At 42.4% G+C, this 13,048-nt stretch overlaps 1 protein-coding gene across 1 annotated transcript; it reads left to right on the top strand.

The window, feature by feature from the left end:
• The first annotated feature begins 3,018 nt into the window (after positions 1-3,018).
• FLRT2 (fibronectin leucine rich transmembrane protein 2) lies at positions 3,019-10,609 on the top strand. The gene has a single exon (XM_028155836.2). It carries the CDS (start codon positions 3,143-3,145, stop codon positions 5,123-5,125), a length of 1,983 nt encoding a protein of 660 aa, XP_028011637.1. The 5' UTR covers positions 3,019-3,142; the 3' UTR covers positions 5,126-10,609.
• The last annotated feature ends 2,439 nt before the right edge of the window (positions 10,610-13,048 follow it).

Below are 13,048 nucleotides of genomic sequence, written 5' to 3'. Positions count from 1 at the left end.
CAGGGCGCAAGGCCTGGGGCGGAGAGACTTACTCCGCTTCCTGCAGAGGACACAGCGCAGGCAGGTGGAACATTTCCAATTTGGGTACATAATGAGAGTCCAGGTCCAGTCCTGAGCACTTTGTTCACTCCCAGTGATTATGGCCTAGAGGCTGTTAGCTGAGGAACTTTCAAGTCAATTCTGTCACCCTCAAGTATTGGTTTATTGTTTCTCAGGCCCTAAAATCTTGGCAAGTCGGCACAATTAAGCATCTACTGTTTTTACATAGGAACTGACTGAGAGACCCTGGAGCAGCTGTTTTTCCCCTTTAAGAAAGTTTTATTCACTGTGGGTTACTACCACACTTGGAAGCTTCCTGTGGAGGACTCAAAAACATACTAGATTTTATTCTTTCACTCTCCGTTTCCTACCTCCCTTGAAGAGTAAATGCTAATAGCACTGCACAGTTTTTTGTTCTTCAATAAAGCATGCAAGTGGACTCCTCTGATTACAAATGACTCAGACCAGACATAGTGCTTGTCATTCAGCTAAACGCTCTTCAAGAGTCCGCTGAGGCCAGGTGACAGACACTGAGGCCAGGTGACATATGTCGTCATTGCACTGCCCCACCTATAAAATGTCATTTACACGTCAGATGTAATTTGAGACTATCTCTTGAGGACAGAAGTAATTAGTAAGCCTTATGACTGTAGTTTTCTCAAAAAAGTCATTGGACATCATGGTCTTACACTCACTTTGCATGTAATAAATTAAAACTGAATGAGTAAGTGAGATGGCACTGTGTGTAGGACAGTGCTTCTCAGATTTTAATGTGCATACCCGAGGCTCTCGCTAACATGTAGGTCAAGGTGATTTTCCTGGACCAAGGGTCATTCTTGAGTAGCAGGCTATTGGGGAACATTGAGATGGTTTGAACATTTGAAACCTGAGCTAAGGAAGGCACTAAGCGTATGGCATTAAACTCATTTTTCCTTTCCTACTCTTAGTTGTATTCTTTTACCATAGAGGGATTTTGCTAGAGGAGATGGCTACTGTTCAGTGAAAAAACATATATCTGTAAGTTTAACAAGTTAAATAATGTTTGATTTTTTTTTTTATAAAGTAACATCCATCTGTTTATGCCTAGAAAGAGACTCCCACCCCACCCCCACCCTTTTTTTAAAGAAAAGGTTTCTGATCAATAAGTAATCAATTTGACCATTTTGGTCATGAAAGACATTTTTAGATGGTTCACCATCTTTTAAATTGTAGAAGACATTTACAATATCCTTGACACTTCAATAGCACTTACAAGTTTTTTTTTTTTTAATTATGTTTCTAAAGATAGCTAAGGGAACGATTTCAAATAGTTCCTCCGTGCGTTTTGATATAGGTTATTTCAATCTCTGGATATTGGTGAGAATTAAGAGACTCATAGCTTTCCATGTCCTGTCATGTTAGCTTACCCTGTAGGAAAATCAAATCTGACACCTTTCAATTAGCTCCTTTACCTCTCTGATCTCAAAACAGATGAGACACGTCCCGGAGCATGAAGGCACAGTTACTATCTGTGGGTTGCCTTCACTTCTGCAACTGTGTCTTCTATCCTGTCAAAGTTTACTGCAAGTCCTTCTTTAAAAGCAGGACAAACTCACAGGTGGGAAGAAGGTTCTGCTGTTGAAAAATAACGTATTCCCAGTCATGAGCGCTGCAACCCTCGAAGGGATCACAGTGGCATATCTCATCTATACCTGGAGGTCCCGAAAGAGAGGATAAGTGAAAATGTGTTATGGACTGGAGTTTGGTCATTCTAATTGGTAACTCAGAGGTAAGCTGTTTTGGAGAAAGACAAAGGATGAGAGGAGGCAAGAAATGGGGAAGAAATGTCTTCTCTCTGCCATCGCTCATGCCTTGGCACCTTATGTTTATAGTGCTTCATCACAGTGTCAGATCAAAAGGCTGCATCTTTAGCCTGGCCACGGTGGCTCAGTGGTTGAATGTCGACCTGTGAACCAGGAGGTCACGGTTCGATTCCCATTTGGGGCACATGCTTGGATTATGGGCCCGATCCCCAGTAGGAGGCATGCAGGAAGCATCCAATCAATGATTCTCATTGATGTTTCTATCTTTCTCTCCCTCTCTGAAATCAATAAAAAATATATACACACATATACATACACACACACACACACACACACACACATATATCCATACACACACACACACACACATACATATGGGCTGCATCTTTTTAAATGACTTTGTCAGTCCCTATTTTGCATTGGTTTATTTATAACTCAAAAGGGTTTCACATTGTTTTTCCTTAACTCTCATTAGTTCCTCGTTCACTTGTCTCATCTTGAAAACAAGACTTGGACCAGTTGGATTTGTAGGTGACCTACAGTGGGTTCAGCAGTGTGCTTGTCTATTTTGATATGCAAATAGGTACTGAAGAGAAGGGGCTGATTGGGATTGTAAAATGCACAATATGATCATCTGTAGTGAGAGGTAACAGTATGATTTTGTTTGGAAGATAATTGAGTCATTTTCATTTCTTGAATACCTTTGCAACTAAATCGTTGTTACTTAAAGTACCACTTAATGCCAATCACCTGCCTCTAAGTCATTTAGTCCCGATTACATCATTCTTGAAAGGTGTACAATCAGGTCAACACTTCTTCCCTTACTTCCCCTAACTGACTTTTTTTCTCTCTTCTTCCCTACAACAGGTTGCAGATTGAGCTTAACCGAGAAGTTCAGAGGCTGACTAACGCTGACTGGAACTACAACCGGAGAAGGGTCTTCCGCCTGCCCAGCTGGGCCCCTATTGAGCGCTCCTAACTTGGCTTCCTCAGTTGCCTGTGCAGAAAATTATTGCTTGGAGCGTCTGTATAGAAAATTTTCTCTATTGAATTATTTTTCCTTTTTTTTTTTTTTTTCTCACATGGAGGACAATATCAAGGAGGGCACCACAGGCTGATAAGACCAGAGGCCGCAGGAAGATTCTTCCACCGTGGGCCTTTGGGACTTTTCCTCTGGTTGGATTTCTGGACTGTGACAGACCCCATCCAATCATTTGGGTTTTGCTTTTTTATTTTTCTTTTTTTCTCCTTCATCTTTTTCTTTTGCCCAGCACATTGTATTTTGATTTTGTACTTCAGCAATGGGCCTGCAGACCACACAGTGGCCCAGCCATGGGGCCTTTCTCCTGAAATCGTGGCTTCTCATTTCCCTGGGGCTCTGCTCACAAGTGTCCAAACTCCTGGCGTGCCCCAGCGTGTGCCGCTGCGACCGGAACTTCGTCTACTGCAACGAGCGCAGCTTGACCTCAGTGCCTCTTGGGATCCCGGAGGGCGTAACCGTGCTCTACCTCCACAACAACCAAATCAATAACGCGGGGTTCCCTGCAGAACTGCACAACGTCCAGTCGGTGCACACGGTCTACCTGTACGGCAACCAGCTGGATGAGTTCCCCATGAACCTCCCCAAGAATGTCCGCGTCCTCCACTTGCAGGAAAACAACATCCAGACCATCTCGCGCGTGGCTCTTGCCCAGCTCCTGAAGCTGGAAGAGCTGCACCTGGATGACAACTCCATCTCCACGGTGGGCGTGGAAGACGGGGCCTTCCGGGAGGCCATCAGCCTCAAGTTGCTGTTTCTCTCCAAGAACCACCTGAGCAGCGTCCCCGTGGGGCTCCCTGTGGACTTGCAGGAGCTGAGGGTGGATGAGAACCGGATCGCTGTCATTTCGGACATGGCCTTTCAGAACCTCACGAGCTTGGAGCGGCTCATTGTGGACGGGAACCTCCTGACCAACAAGGGCATCGCCGAGGGCACCTTCAGCCATCTCACCAAGCTCAAGGAGTTTTCCATGGTGCGGAACTCGCTCTCCCACCCCCCGCCTGATCTCCCAGGGACGCATCTGCTCCGGCTGTATCTGCAGGACAACCAGATCAACCACATCCCTCTGACAGCCTTCGCCAACCTCCGGAAGCTGGAACGGCTGGATATCTCCAACAATCAGCTGCGCGTGTTGACCCAGGGGGTCTTCGATAACCTCTCCAACCTGAAGCAGCTCACGGCGCGGAATAACCCTTGGTTCTGTGACTGCAGCATCAAGTGGGTCACCGAGTGGCTCAAGTACATCCCTTCCTCTCTCAACGTGCGGGGCTTCATGTGCCAGGGGCCCGAGCAAGTCCGGGGGATGGCCGTCAGGGAGCTGAATATGAATCTGTTGTCGTGCCCCACCACGACCCCGGGCCTGCCTGTCCTCACCCCGGCGCCCAGCACCGCCGCTCCAACCACCGAGCCGCCCACGCCCGCTGGCCCCACCCCGAGCAAAAGCTACCCGCCTCCGACTCCTACCACCTCCAAAGTCCCCACGGTTCCCGACGGGGATGGCCGAGAAAGAGGGACCCCGCCTCTTTCGGAGCGGATCCAGCTGTCCGTGCATTTCGTGAATGACACTTCCATTCAGGTCAGCTGGCTGTCGCTCTTCACCGTGATGGCCTACAAACTCACGTGGGTGAAAATGGGCCACAGTCTAGTCGGGGGCATCGTGCAGGAGCGCATCGTCAGTGGGGAGAAGCAGCATTTGAGCCTGGTCAACTTGGAGCCCAGGTCCACCTACCGGATCTGCCTGGTGCCCCTGGATGCGTTTAACTACCGGGCGGTGGAGGACCCCGTGTGTTCCGAGGTCACCACGCACGCCTCGTACTTGAACAACGGCAGCAACACTGCCTCCAGCCACGAGCAGACGACGCCCCACAGCCTGGGCTCCCCTTTCCTGCTGGCGGGCCTGATCGGGGGCGCCGTGATCTTCGTGCTCGTGGTCTTGCTCAGCGTCTTCTGCTGGCACATGCACAAAAAGGGGCGCTACACGTCCCAGAAGTGGAAATACAACCGCGGCCGGCGGAAAGACGACTACTGCGAGGCGGGCACCAAGAAGGACAACTCCATCCTGGAGATGACGGAGACCAGCTTCCAGATCGTCTCCTTAAATAACGATCAGCTCCTTAAAGGAGATTTCAGACTGCAGCCCATTTACACCCCAAACGGGGGCATCAATTACACAGACTGCCACATCCCCAACAACATGCGATACTGCAACAGCAGTGTGCCAGACCTGGAGCACTGCCACACGTGACGGCCTGGCGCGCAGGGACCCTCCCGGGAACACACACGTGCGCGCGCGCGCGCAAGAGACACGCAGGTTACATTTGATAAATGTTACTCGGATGCATTTGTGCATTTGAATACTCTGTAATTTATACGGTGTACTATATAATGGGATTTAAAAAAAAAAGTGCTATCTTTTCTATTTCAAGTTAATTACAGACGGTTTTGTAAACTCTTTGCTTTTTAAATCTTACAAAATATATATATAGTTGCTGAAGTACTGTACAGGGTTGTACAAAGAGAACCCAACGCCAAGGCGAAAGAACCGGTGATTCTTCCTTCCGATGCACATTAACCACTTTGCTGTTGACGCGGTCAGGATACGTTCCTTTTCCTAGAGCTGGTGGTCAGATGAAAGGGGCCATGAACATGGACTCATCGGGGTAGGAGAAATAATAGGGGTCAAACAAAAGATGGCCCAGATATCTTCATGCTATTTCTATACTTCCTGGTCTGGAAGGAAAGTTTAAAAAAAAAAAAAAGCCAAAATATAAGAAAGGAGGTAGTTACCCTGATTTGACCCAAAGCAGGAAATGGAGAGAGCATTACCAGGAAGGCAGTTCCTGTGAGATAAGTTAACCCAAACGGGCGGCATCAAGAAAATGAGGCGAGTTTTGAACAAACCCTCAAACCCGGGGGGTTGGTGTTCTGACCAGGAACTTAAAAAAATCACTCCTCAGTGCTTCCCTGGTCCTATGTGATGACAGAGTTAGAGACCCGAGTCTGATTCTACTCACCTTCAGGGACAGGTACGATGTCCCAGCAAGAAAATTCCCTTTAGAAGTGTTACTATTCAAAGTATATGTCAGGTTGAATCACATTCAACAGAGATATATTCTAGAATACTTTTTTTAGAAGAGGCTAATAAAAATAATGGGAAGATTATATTGAATGGAATTATTTTTGATAATGAGAATTATTTGGTAGAGTCACTGCAGCTATGTCAACATGATATTGACACAAACAAGGGGTCATCAGTGTTTGGAATAGACTAAAACAGCTCGGTATTTAAAAATTATTGATACTCTTCAGACAAAAGCAAGAGATCAGTGGTTCTGCTATACTGTCAACTGCCTTTGTTAGTATCATGTTGAAATAGCTTGAACTAATACCTTTAACCCCTGGCAAATTCTTGTCTTCCAATCACCTCACATATATTTTCATAATTAGCTGTTTATGCTGTTTGATTTTCTCCCCGCTCTGCTCAAAATTTGAAAGAAAATTATGAATGCCAGTCTTGGTTGCACAAAATATCCATATATACTTTAAAATGTATACTCATTTTCACCGCTAATAATTCTATAAGGATACATCAAAACTGAACAAAAATGCATTTTAAAAAAAACAACAATATTGAGTTTTCTCCTTGGACTGACTTTGATTCTGTCCCATTTTGAAATTTTATTTATTCCTTTTCAATCTTGGATGTTCCTCTTCTTTGGGAATTGCAGAGGGATAATCAATCCTATATTAACATGATAACAGATGAAAAATGAACAAGTCAGAGAGCCAAGGTTTTTTTCCCCAATCTTGGCAGGGCTGGGCACAGAGCAGAGGGCATAGAGAAGAGAGGGATGTTCGTGCTTCAATCTGGACCATTTTGAGGCAATGCCCATCTTCAGAAAGCATATATAATTTCCTCCTTTCCATCCCTTAGATTTAGAAGGGCTATAGACCTCATATATCCTCTGAAAAAATATACCCTTGGCAAATTCTTTTCAAAGTCAAATTTAGGCATTTCACTCTGTGTTGCATATTTCCTCTACCACTGGCCATTATTTTAGGGACCCATAAAGTTAATGTCACAATCATTTTGTGCTTGCGCTCACTCACACACACACTCTCTCTCTCTCTCTCTCTCTCTGTCACTCACTTTTAACAAAATAGAACTGTGATGTGTCTTCTTTGTAAGTTTAGGTATAAAATGCTATGCAAGTTTTTCTTTCTAGTAAGAGCTTTATTTTCTTTAATAATATAGCCCCAACTTATATGTTTTACCCTTCCTTGTCCCTCAGAATAAGCAGAAAACATAACTGATGATATCATGTTCTAGACACAAGAATTGAAACTGTGCAGTCAGTTGAGCTGAAATTAACTATGAATTAATTGAATTAATTCTACAGTGATTTTTGATTTCCATTTTAGTTGATTAGCTAGTGAGTTTTGGCTGTTGCTTTTCTAGAGCTAGGACCACACAGTGAAGTGATAAGACAATCTTTGCAGGTGATCAGTAATAAAGCAGTGAACCATCTAAACTTCAGGACAATGCCATGGGGTTTTGTGTATTCAACTGGATAATTCACTTCCACCTCCCTCTTCACCTTGGCTGTGTAGATAAAACTATGTGTTCAAATGATGGTACTTTGACTTTTGAGGTTGTTTTTCCTTTTATTCACAGAATAATCACTCTTATTTATTTGTGTTGTGTGTCTAACCCCTAGTGGGATATTTGGCTGCTGAAATGATTTACTCTGGGCCAAGGTTGGAGAGGTTCTTTAACATCTTATGGGATTCACAGAATTATTTGGGGCTTAAGTGGTATATTTTACTAGTCCTGTAAAATGGTTAAGATAATCGCTAAAGGTTCCTTTGCTAGAAGATGCTCCTGAAGAGAGAGAATCTGGTTACATCTTGTAGTGCAACATGACAAAGATGGCTAACATGAAAAGCAGTTCCCTGTTTGTAATCACATACCCGAGGCGCTCACCTACACCAAGATGAGAAACATATCATGGGATTTGTAATATGGTATGTGTTTTAGAAACACTGCTAAACAACCATCAGTGGTGAATTATGCTTCGAGGTATTTGGGCCTGTTTTGCTGGCATCGTTATGTGTTCTGAGGTGTTCAGTCGAGAGTCTAAGTTGAAGGTGCAGGCCAAGAGTGTGAGCAAAGCCATACCCACTGGCTTATAAAGAGCTTGATGCTGTCTGACCAAGTGAGCTGATTTCAGAGTAGGCCACCAACATGCAGAGGAAATTCTTAAAGGAAAAGGCATAGTCATGATCATAGAGATATTACTGACCATCATTCATGCCCAGGGTCATCATTAATACCTGCTTGTTTAAGGGAATGTGTTTGATCATGGTGGGACCCTGGGCTTTCCTCAAAACTACCAGATGCATTAGTGGCCCATCAGAGGGGACAGTCACAGGCAGAGACTGGACTGCGTTCCCCTCGTTCTACCCTGTGAGAAATATTGCAATTTCTAATTATCTGGATGTTGGTTGAAAATACATTAGAATTTCCCCCGCCCTGAGGTTAAAAAAAAAAAAAAAGGTGTAATGTGACCAGTCTGGTAAGAAGTATTAATGAAGTAGCTAATAGTACAGATCTGTTTCCTACCAGTGCAGATGATAATGGTTTCAGACATTTCACAGGAGTCAGAACTTCCCCACTGAGGACATGCTCTTCGTGTGAGCAGAGCATCCATTCCAAACACAGGGAGCAGATGGGGTCCTTGGCCAGCGAACCTCAGCTGCAGAGCCCATAGCAAACTTTGACAGTGAAGTGGTTACTTTCCATTGACTTCTTTGTTCATAACACCTTTCTCTAACCCATCACAAGGAGACATGACGTTTCACTTTAGAAGGTGAGAATAACTTTCCAGCTGCCTGGGAAAGCAAAGTAGGAAAGAGTGGCCAATTGGGAAAGAGATATATACACAGAACAAACGAAAGACCCTTCTGGTCCTCAATCCTGTCAAGCCTTGCCTGAGGCTCTTATTTTTAACGCTAAGCTCTAATATAGAAAGCTGTCATTTACATCCTTCCCTGATGTCTTCAGCAGGATAGAAAGACAGTACTGGCGATGGGGGATGCTTGTCACTGAGTGTGGGGAGAACGTTTTGTACACATATGACACACAAATCATGTCATTTTGCTAAGCGCCTCGTTTTTCTAGCAGCACACCCACCAGAAGAGCACAAAGCAAGGCCATCGCAACAGGCATTTTTAAACAAGTGTAAAACACGTGTGTGCACACACAAACGCACATGCTGGGGCATTTGTAGAGAGATGGGATGTCAGATTTATAACCTTTCAGAGGCAAGATGAAGGCGTTGCCACTGTGTGTCCCTCAGAGGACCAGTATATCTTCACTGAAAGTTAACCCTGATGATGTGTTATTGTTTGAATCATATGTTGATTTGCTTCTGTTCTCGTGTGTTCTCGCTGACAAGGGACTGCAAGGGGCTGGAAGATTCTGCATCGCTCACCCTCTGAGACCTATCATGTCACACACTTTGTTAACTACAAATTCACTCTACACTATACAGTACCTTGTTGATATATTCAGTAAAGGCTTATTTTAAAAGAAAACCACATTGTGTTTATCTGAGTAAATTTATTGGGTTACAGCCAACGCTTGTTAATGGTAGAGAAATGAGGGATGGTTCTATATCATACCGGAAGAAGGCAGGAATGAAGGAGGGAATAAGGTTTTTATTCTCTCCTACCTTGAAGACAATGTTGGTGTTTTAAGATCATTTGACTCTTTTCATGTAAAGGTTTTACATGAAATCTTCATGTTCTCTTCTATTTCTTAAATCGTGTGTTCCCAAAAATATCTTTAAAATGTAAACACATACTTTGAGCATATTATTTTGTATTTGTGAAGCCTATGTTGTTTAGCATATAAGTAAACACCAATGTAGTTATCTAATCAGAGTAGTCTTTTCCCTTATAAATTATTGGCTTTAAATGTCAATTTTCCTTAAGAATTCTTCTGGTTTTCTACTTCCGAATTTTTTATCGCTCATCTACCTATACTTTTAATTAGCACTCATGAAAAACTATCTATCCATATGCCCAAATTTGACTCTGGATTAATTTCATGATCTTCCAGGCCCCCCTCCCCTTTTTCTAAATCCCCTCTTGGCCATTTCACTAATAATATATTAGAGATTAAATCAGGAAATAAAATCATGACACTACAGTTAACTAGTATTAATTATTTGTAGAATCTCTATTGGAAAAATAACTAGCAAAGGCAGTGGTAATGAGTGATTCATATTAAGTCTGGGAGATTTCATTCAAAATAATGTTCATGTGTTTTGGGTTACTTTTATCAAGGGTTACAGAACTTATTCTAAGAAGACCAGATCCTTAGTTGAGGAATATCATTCATTCAAAAAAGTTTATTAAACTTCTGCTCTGTTCCAGGCACTGGGCTGTGTTTAGAGGTCTTATAGGCGACTAAAATACAGTCTTAGCCATATAAAATATACCTTCTACTCCACAATGTTCCTAAAGAAATATGTTTGCTTGTTCAATGTATTTACTCCTCATCCACTTTATATGGAGGATCATGTTAGGTTATAGAGGGGATCAGAGAAAAGTATGACCCTACTGCTAAGGAGCTCACAGATTATGTAATAAACTCATGTTCTCACTCATTCTAGTGTCTGAGAGCCTATGTAATGACTTCACACTCATTAAACTCAACAAAGTATCTAAGGTAACAAAAGAGACATATGTACATGTTGGTAAATATAATGACACGTCTGTCATATATTAGATGATCTTGGTGTTTAATAGATGAAACAAAGTGATCGTACATGGATAAAATCAGAACTCAATTTTAATTAATTTTTCAAATTTATACCAAGCACTTTAAACATGTAAGACTTGTATTTGATAATTACACATGCAACCTCTTAAACTTCCACTGAGTGCCAGAATGGAAATCAAACTAAAATAGTAATAATGGCACCCCCAAATTATTGAGCATCACTGTATATGTAAGACTGCATTCCAAGTGCTTTGATAGAGGTGATTGCATTTTGTCTTTTACTCTGTAAGGTGTATTCTGTTATTAATTTTATTCAGATTTTAAAACTCAGCTTCCTGAAAATGGCAGAGTCAGGAATTAACCCCACGCATGACTCTATGGACTTTTAACTGTTTTCTTGCCTCTTAATAAATTGACTAGCCTTAACACTGACTAGCCTTTAGGACAAATTTGTAGTTGATGTTTTAGACTTTTGATAATGGAGGTATTATCTCTTCACTCTGGATGCATATATTAAATAGTGTTTGTGACAAATCAAGGGAAAATTTTATAAACCTCAAAATATCTATGTCTTTGAAGTTCCTTAATAGACCATCCCCATATTTTAATAGAAATTCTGTTTTTGTGATTATGTGATGACTGCACATTTATCTGATTTGAAAGCTTCAAATGGAATCAGATATGTCTACACCCACAGGGCGAGCTGAGCAAACTATTAAAAGGACTCGAGTCAGGTTATTTTTAGTAATAAATTCATTTTATACTGGAGAGGTTGCTCTAAGTATTTTGTAGATCCTGCTGAAGATGCTCACACGTCAGAATCTATTAGGGCATTAGCAAACCAGTTTCTGGATTTATACTGTTTTCATAGCACAAATGGAGAATGTATGCTTTAGAGGATATTACACAAGCTTTATATTCACTAGTCATATAAAAGTTAGAAATAAAGAATTTTTTTGATAAAGCTTTCTTAATGTCATACTCCAAACCAGATGTCATTTTAGCACATGCACCAGCTGGTAATTCCATGTGTCCATTCCCTTGGTATGAAGTATAAACTAGATAAAAATGTCAATCTACCCTTCAGAGGATTCTTATCATTTCAATGACATCTTAAAACTCCATATTGAGTCAATCTTTTCCTAATCAAATAATGTGTTAGCTCAGAGCCTGCTCAACTCTTTGGCTTGGGTAGTATGGGCCTTTGTTAGTTTAGTTTTGTTTCCATTCAGTAAATATTTGCTGAGGCCAGGTACATTTTGTTGCTGAACAGCCTGTTTTCCAAGAGAGCTAATAGGACCATCAATCTCTCCTGGCCCTAGCCAGTTTGACTCAGTGGATAGAGCATTGGCCTGCAGACCGAAGGGTCCGGGGTTCGATTCCAGTCAAGAGCATGTACCTCGGTTGCAGGCTCCTTCCCGACCTGGGCCCTGGGAGGCAACCAATCAATGTGTTGCTCTCATATCCATATCCTAGGCTGTTGCTGCCATGTTGCTCTCTGAGCGCTCACCCTCCTGCATTTAGTCAGCCCACTGTCATAGCCCAGCACTTACATGCTCTCTCACATGTGTTTGCTTCTCTGTTTCCTAACTCGATCATGGCTAATACCCTTGCTCCAGTCTGTTACCAGGTGAACTGAATGCCTGATTGTGACATTGTCTTATTTTAAAAAAAATATTTGTGTTACATATATGTCAAAGCACACATTTCTCTCTGATATTCCTACAAGTATTTCTTCCTCAGTCATTGTGTGCTTTATTTTTTTAAATATATTTTTATTGATTTCATAGAGGAAGGGAGAGGGAGAGAGAGATAAAAACACCAATAATGAGAGAGAATCATTGATCAACTGCCTCCTGCATGCCCCCTACTGGGGATTGAGCCTGCAATCCAGGCATGTGCCCTTGACTGGAATCAACCCATGACTTCCTGGTTCGTAGGTCCATGCTCAATCACTGAACCACATCAGATCAGCTGGGCTGTGCTTTATTTTCGATATATACTTAAAATGAATAAACAAACAAGGTTTCAGGCTATCTTCAAGCGATCCCAAGATCCTCATAATGCTCTAATTTTGCTCAAAGTCTTTCATACTATGACATTGATTTTTCTCCTTTGCCTGGTGACAAGGTTCTCTTTCAAGATACAATTCAAATGCTCCCTTACCCCCCAAACTTTCTTGAATCACACCTGTCAGTAACTGATTCCCCTGGTGCAGTTAATATAACTTTTAAATACTTTTGTTTATAGCACCTCTGTAAGATAACTTTCCATGGGTCTGTTCCAGGCCTGCTTTCTGGGGCCCATGGAGACAGAGGGCATATTCTGTCAATTGTATCTCATTCAGGGCTGAGTAAGGTGTTTAGCCTCTGGCTGATG

The sequence above is a fragment of the Eptesicus fuscus genome, chromosome 5 (assembly GCF_027574615.1).
Source record: "Eptesicus fuscus isolate TK198812 chromosome 5, DD_ASM_mEF_20220401, whole genome shotgun sequence".
Lineage (NCBI taxonomy): Eukaryota > Metazoa > Chordata > Mammalia > Chiroptera > Vespertilionidae > Eptesicus > Eptesicus fuscus.
This window is presented reverse-complemented; position numbering and strand designations above follow the sequence as displayed.

What these genes read in the sequence shown, in the direction of transcription:
- FLRT2 (XM_028155836.2), top strand. Translation starts at nt 3,143, where the DNA reads ATGGGCCTGCAGACCACACAGTGGCCCAGCCATGGGGCCTTTCTCCTG.